General features: G+C 36.3%; 1 protein-coding gene across 1 annotated transcript; it reads left to right on the forward strand.

Annotated features, from left to right (window-relative positions):
* Positions 1-3,835: 3,835 nt before the first annotated feature.
* LOC117624883 (probable protein phosphatase 2C 39) lies at positions 3,836-6,827 on the forward strand. The gene is made up of 5 exons (XM_034356382.1): positions 3,836-4,207; positions 5,176-5,421; positions 5,563-5,839; positions 6,221-6,375; positions 6,533-6,827. Exons 1-5 carry the CDS (start codon positions 4,175-4,177, stop codon positions 6,668-6,670), a joined length of 849 nt encoding a protein of 282 aa, XP_034212273.1. The 5' UTR covers positions 3,836-4,174; the 3' UTR covers positions 6,671-6,827.
* The last annotated feature ends 287 nt before the right edge of the window (positions 6,828-7,114 follow it).

Raw genomic sequence — 7,114 nt, forward strand, 5'->3', positions numbered from 1 at the left:
GATCATTAAATATGGTACATGTAATTTTATTCTTAAGTTGAAATGTAATGATAAATCGTACTACGAGAAGTAATTAGTCTGTGATATTACAACAAAACTCATGTAAGGGGGAATTTACATAAAACTCATGTATCTTCTGTGAGATATGTGATAACTAAATGTGAAACATATAGCATTACTTCAACGCTGAGAAGTTATTGATGCTTGGTATTACAACAATGTAGGACCAATGAAGCGGCTAATAGGTTTAATCAAGAGGTTAACAGTGGATCAGAATTCTTGATCTTGTGTCTTTGCCATAAGATATAAAATCTTGAAAGCACATAAATAAATACTCTTAAACCCTTGTTTGTTTATTCCTAATTCAATGGATTGCCCTTTAATCCCTGTCCACTTGCTTTTGTTATTTTGTTCAAGGGTGCAGCCCCCCAAAAATACTTGGTTCCACATCTAAAGCAGAAAGGGGTCTCTGATCGGGGGAGAGAGAGTCGACATAATAACAAGCATATTGGATTGTCTAGGCTTTTACAAAACCAAGCAATGATGGAATCAGCATACATAGCTTCCTTTGTGTTGTTGAAGCAAAGGCTCCTCCTCTCCTCTTCCCCATAGGGGCTTTTATTAAATGAGTGGAAATTTTATACAATTTGATCAAACACTTTGATTTCTCCCAAACATGGAGACAAAGTGGCTCTTAGAAAATTCTTTGGTCTCCTATTTGGGTTTCTGTGGAGAACCCATGGGCCCATTTGAGCTCATCATCCTAACGGGACCACAGGTCAGCCAGATTTAGTCAGTCTTCTTCCTCCCACCCACCCCACACACATACACAAAACAATGTTTGTTACTCTTCTTCCTTGGATGATACTCTAATTATGCAATGTGGTAGGTCCATGCTCTTCCTTGCTCAATACCCCTATTTTGTTTTTTTTTATTAGGTTAGGTAAACACTCATCTTGCTTTGGTGACTCTTTCTTGTTAGAGAGTATATTTTCACATGGGGAAACAAAGTCTTGTATTACACTATATATTATGTAATGGGTTTTTAGATTTCATTACCAATTGGTTTTGGTTGGATGCTTTGATTTTGTAATTGTGTTTAGAGTATACAATCTACGAGTTAGACCCAACGACCACACATGACCTCTTCTGCTCATTTTCGGATGATTTTGGGATTGTCAGACTATCAACATAAACCATTTATTAAGTGGTGATAGAATTAAAGCCGAAATAATCGATTGCATGGTGATATAAGTTAACGTATTTTTAAAAGATTTATAGGATCCAAATAATTTGTTAGGTCCATTTGTGTAGCACTGAACATTGGGCTACAAAAACTATCCCAGCCCAAGTAAGGGGCCATGAGGTGGTGGTTCAATTCAAAGTCCAAAGTCCAAGTGGATATCTATGGCCTAAACCCTTGTAAGTTTGCCCCTATTGAGGATGAGACCTACATACATGGCCTGATAACCTTTAGGAAAGGGCATCACGAGAGAGAGATGAAGGCTCGTTTGACCTGCATGATTGAATTGGATTATTTTAAAATTTGACTTGGGGTAGGATAATCGGTAGTCAAATAATGCTACATGATTTTGGCAATATTGTCGGGATGACTTAGATCGGCCTAGACTCATACTCCATATTGGGGGAATGGAGTTCGAAGCTTTGACGCAAAAACTCTCTCTCGTTTGGCAACGAAAGGGACACAAGTAGGGGTAAAACCGTCAAATAACATGGGAAGAGCAACAAATCCGTCCTTTCACAAAATCTTTACAATGACCAATACTGCCCACGGCCCTTTCACGCGAACCAAAACGCAATAACGACAGCATTCTCTCTAGTTTGACAACGAAAGGGACCCAACTGTCATTTAGGACTCCAGGCAGGGGCAAAACCGTCAAAACATACTGGAACGGCCTATGGTGCGAACAAGGAATGACATAACAACTCAGAATAATAACATATAATAACATACATATATCCGAATATATACATATTTTTCTCTCTCTCTCTCTTCAAAGGTAAGAAATTTTGTCCACTATTACTTAATTTTAAGATGAATTTCCTTTGATAAGAATATGTAGAATATTTGCTTAACTTCTTATGAAGGAAAAATACCGAACCAAATCAATCACTAAATGAATTAATTTGGTTTAGTAGTGCTGCTCATTTGAGGCCTAAATCGAACCAACCCCAATAATGATATAACATTAGATCGGTAAATATTTTGAGGCCAAGAACTAATCGAACCACAACCACCCTAGAAAAATTTTAGTTCACGTAATATCGATGGACACAGTTCTATTTAGTCCACTTTCGCCCCTCAACTGACGATGAGCCACAACCACAATCACGTTATCATTTTGAAAAAATTTGGATGGATTGTGAAAATAAAATAGGGCTGAATGAACACACACTGAAGATAGTTGATTCTTTTCATTGATTTGGTTTATTTAATCACCATATCAACAAAATCTTAGGCTGTGGAGGTTGGGCCTATCATAAATCCAAGGTGGAGCGGCGAGATATGAACAAATCTCAAGATGCATAGACTTCGACACATGTGGTGAAATATGGTTTTTTGGTCGGAGTCTTCAACGATAAGGGACATGTTGTGGATAAATAGATATGAAGCCAAGGTGAGAGAGGCAAACACAAGATAGCTTTGGAAAATGAAGTTTTGTTTTGTGGTGGGACGATTGGTGGCATTTGTTATCAGGGTTCGAGGAATGAAGGAGACAAAGATAGGAAATGAGAAGAAATGAGTGGCTATAAATGGGAAGTGAGAATGTTTAACAAGTGGGTGAATTAGAATGCAACGAGATCTGTCTTTTATGGTGTGTTTATTTATCAGGAATTGGAATTCTCATCAGGAATTGAATTCCACATATAGAGGATTCCTACGTTTACTTCAGATCAAGAAATTGAAAAGTAAGTAGGGCCCACACAAATTTAGGAATTGAATTCCTGATTTTGGAGGAATTCAATTCTTGGGTGTGAGGTGCTATTCTAATTCATGGAGAACTAACCCATTAAGAATTCATCTTTTTTATCATTACATCCTCACACAATTTTCAAAATTCTAAATTTGCCATTTACTTTATCCCAACAACGAGAACATTGTAGTAATTAGTACCACTCATACTCCAATTCCATATGGTTTAGTAAACAACTTCAATAGAAATCCGGAATCTAATTCTCCTCAATCCAATTCCTCCTCAATTCAATTCATCATAATCCAATTATAAATTAGTAAACATGCCAATAGTCTTATTAAAATCAAAATCGCAGACAAATTGATTCATGTGAAATATATAGAAAAAAAAAAAAAGGAGAAGAGAACAACCCAAACGGGCCGAATCAATTCTATCGGTCCAATTCGGTCGGTCTGATTGGTTCACCCATTTTCCCCACCCTTGTCATGTAGAACAGTAAGATTGGCTATTTCCGTCAAGTACAACTGCTATGATTGGCCAAACCTCGGATGTCCAGTCCCACTTCCTATCTATCCCCTTTAAATAAACGGGAAAGGGTGAGAATCGTATTTTTGGGAAATACCGTTTGAAAAGTTATGCCTTTACTCTATGCTTATTCTCGATTTATTAAATAAAAAGTCAATAGTCAACAGTGTACAATCAAATCCAATTATTGTTACTACTTAATTTATTAATAAAAATACAATATTGACCCTTTAAAATAATTTAATCCTAACGTGCGTGTCATCATGCACGCGACCCAGTGACGCGTCATTGCTGTTTCGCCTGCTCTTACCTACGTAATTATAATTTCTCGTAATTATTTACACTTCTAATCGTTTCTCGTAATTATTTATTCGAAGCAAAAGGCAAAAAATAAATAATTAAAAAAATAATTAAAAAAAGACAAGCCGCGGCGCGAACGCGTCTTTGATTAATGCAGAGAACGCGGCATAGAATTGGAAGAGAAAGGCTGGAAACAGAGAGGTCGTGTCAACACAAGCATCATCCTCATCTCCTCAACTCTTCTTCACACTTCTCTCTCTCAATCTCTCTCCTCCTCTTATGTGACTCTGATTGTTGTTTGTCCATCTCTCTTTCTCTTTTTCTTTCGTGGCCACTGTGGATTCCATTTCCATTTTCTGTTTCAATTTTAATTGAATAGTTTTATACGTATAAGGGTCCACAACAAGACAGCCATGACCGGCAGAGAAATTCTCCATAAGATGAAGGTATGTTGTGTGCTACATGGGTACTTACACTACTTCATGTTTGATGTATGGGTTTTAATCCTTTTCTCAATTGGCTTACTGATTTGTTCATTATTTGGCTTGTTCTGGCTTGTTCTTGACATCTGCTTGATCTGCAATTTGATTTGCATCCATACCCATGTAGACAAATTATTGCAGATCTTTTTGGTTTATATATTATTGACAATTACCCAATTCTCTAAATTGTCTTGTGTTGCAATTTTAGATCTGAAACTCTGATGTTTCTCTGGCTCTTGCTACCTTGGGTTTATGGATGTTGCAAGAGGAAAAACCCTTTTCATGATCTCCAAAACCCCACTCTTACTTTTGCTCTTGCTACTTTGGGTTTATGGGTGTTGCAAACATCATGTTTTATTTACTTCACTTAGGAGGATTAAAATGCAGTATGGAATCTTAGTGAAATTAATCAAGACTAAATAAAAGAGAGGAGAATAGGTACTTGGAGCTAAAGACAGAACATTTAAAAAGATATATAAGTAAAATTCATCTACTTTTTTTTTATTGCATTGCTTTGATTATTTTTATTTCTGGAAGAGGCCAGCAGGGTTGTGTGTAGCCTTTTCAGAAATTTGTAGTTCACATTGAAATGATTAAAATTAATTTAGAAGCTATAGGTTTCTATCTTTAATTTTTTTCCCCTTTTGGACTAGTTAACCTAATATAAACAATTGTAGTATGCCTTATGGGTACCTAGCAATTAGAGTAGAAAATAAAATTGATCAATTTTTAACTAGCTTCTCAAAATATGTAGGCTTTTTGCTCTCTCTCTCTCTCTCTCTCTCTCTCTCTCTCTCTCTCTCGTGCTTTGTCTTGTTAAATGTGATTGCTTTTCAACGTTGTCTTGCTCGTTGCCTATAAAAAATACATACCCTGATATTTTGGTTTAAGTTTTCTGATTGAGAATCTAAATGTGAGTTTGTTTAATGTAGGAAAAAGTTTTAGGTCCATCAGACCCTGACTCTGGAAAAGGAAAGAGCAAAATGTCACACCATATAACACATGGCTTCCACTTGGTAAAGGGAAAATCCCATCATGCTATGGAAGACTATGTTGTTGCACAGTTTAAGCAAATCGATGACCATGAACTAGGACTATTTGCAATTTTTGATGGCCATTTGAGCCATGAAATTCCTGAGTACTTGCAGTCCAATCTCTTTAACAATATCTTAACAGAGGTAATGTATGCGGTAGTATCATGATATATATTTTTACATTCTTTCAGTTTGTAGTTTGATAGAAGCTGTTGTAGTTAAACGATGTTGGACATCAACATTCACTCTCCTTATTGTCTTGGTCTTTGTTTCTCCTTTCCCCAGCCTGATTTCTGGACAGAAACGGAGAATGCAGTCAGGAGAGCATATTGTGTAACAGATACTAACATTCTGGAGAAGGCAGTTGATTTGGGCAAAGGGGGTTCAACTGCAGTTACGGCCATATTAATTGACTGCCAGAAGCTGGTGGTAGCCAATGTTGGGGATTCTCGAGCTATTATTTGTAACAATGGTGTAGCAAAACAACTATCTGTTGATCATGAGCCTAGCACAGAAAGAGAAGAAATTGAGAACAGAGGTGGTTTCGTGTCAAACTTTCCAGGTGATAAGATTTCTGAGAATCCAAATTAATCTGTTTGGAAACCAAATGAAAAAATCCTCCGTTTTTTGAATACCATTTAAAATGGTTTAATGTATGACAGTTTGATTTTGGTAGAGTGATTTGTGAGTCGCATGGATTTTAATAGGATTTGAGTTTTGTTGCTATCAATCTATTCTGTGGCACTCTTAAGTTGGATTTGAGGTTCACCCAATTAATGTACTTGAGAGTTGAGCTTGAGACCTTAAGTTGCATATATACCATTGCTGAGATTGATCATAAAGCCTAATCAATTTATTGTTCTTTAGTTCTCATTAATTTTCAACATTGAATTGTTTTCTTCCATCTATGGTAGTATTGACATTGTGATTCTGATGAATTCAGGGGATGTTCCACGGGTTGATGGGCAGTTGGCGGTAGCAAGAGCGTTTGGTGACAAGAGCTTGAAGAAACATCTCAGTTCTGAACCTCATGTAATGGTGGCTTTAATAGACGAGAAGACAGAGTTCATTGTCTTGGCAAGTGATGGACTATGGAAGGTTGGTTTATTTGAAATTATGACAAAAATATCTACAATTGCAAACTGCAAATATAACCAATAGACCATAGCATGTTGAATCCGAAGAATCGGATTTCTGCATATCATGTTGTACTTTGAATGAACTTGAATTTTTTTTATATATAATTTGATTTCAGGTGATGTCAAACCAAGAAGTTGCGGATTCTATCAAAGATATAAAGGATGCCCGGGCAGCAGCGAAGCACCTTACGGAAGAGGCAGTGAATAGGAAGAGCTCTGATGATATTTCTTGTGTAGTTGTAAGATTTCAGTGAATGCATAAGTTCTATTTGGTATGTATTTTGTCTGATTTTAACTTGGTTTTCAATGATGTATTAGATATGTTGTATTCATAAACAGATATGGCATTGAAGTGTGCTTGATGTGTATCTTGTGCCCCTTTTGTGTTATAATCCTTTCATCATTTTTTGGGAGATTCGTACATGCTACAACAAAAATAGCCAAAATTTAGCTAGCCCTACTAAATTATAGGTATGGATGGACAAAACAATCTTTTATTTGCAGAGTTTTAATTGTTCTGCAGTTTGAGAATTTGAGACCCCTTTAAATACAGGGAGTTGGCTAGACTTGAAGAGGAGTTTTTGTCCATGCAACTCATATTTTGCTTGAAACTTCAGCTATTAAAATAATAATAATAATAATAATAATAATGACAGAGGACATTATTGCAGGATTATATGATTCATGTCTTTCTTCCA

This window comes from Prunus dulcis, chromosome 4 (assembly GCF_902201215.1).
Source record: "Prunus dulcis chromosome 4, ALMONDv2, whole genome shotgun sequence".
Taxonomy (NCBI): Eukaryota; Viridiplantae; Streptophyta; class Magnoliopsida; order Rosales; family Rosaceae; genus Prunus; species Prunus dulcis.

Excerpts from the sequence above, each read along its gene's own strand:
- LOC117624883 (XM_034356382.1), top strand. The coding sequence starts at position 4,175 with ATGACCGGCAGAGAAATTCTCCATAAGATGAAG. Across the intron at positions 5,422-5,562 it reads TTAACAATATCTTAACAGAG|CCTGATTTCTGGACAGAAAC; the intron begins GTAATGTATGCG and ends TCCTTTCCCCAG. Across the intron at positions 5,840-6,220 it reads TTTCGTGTCAAACTTTCCAG|GGGATGTTCCACGGGTTGAT; the intron begins GTGATAAGATTT and ends TGATGAATTCAG.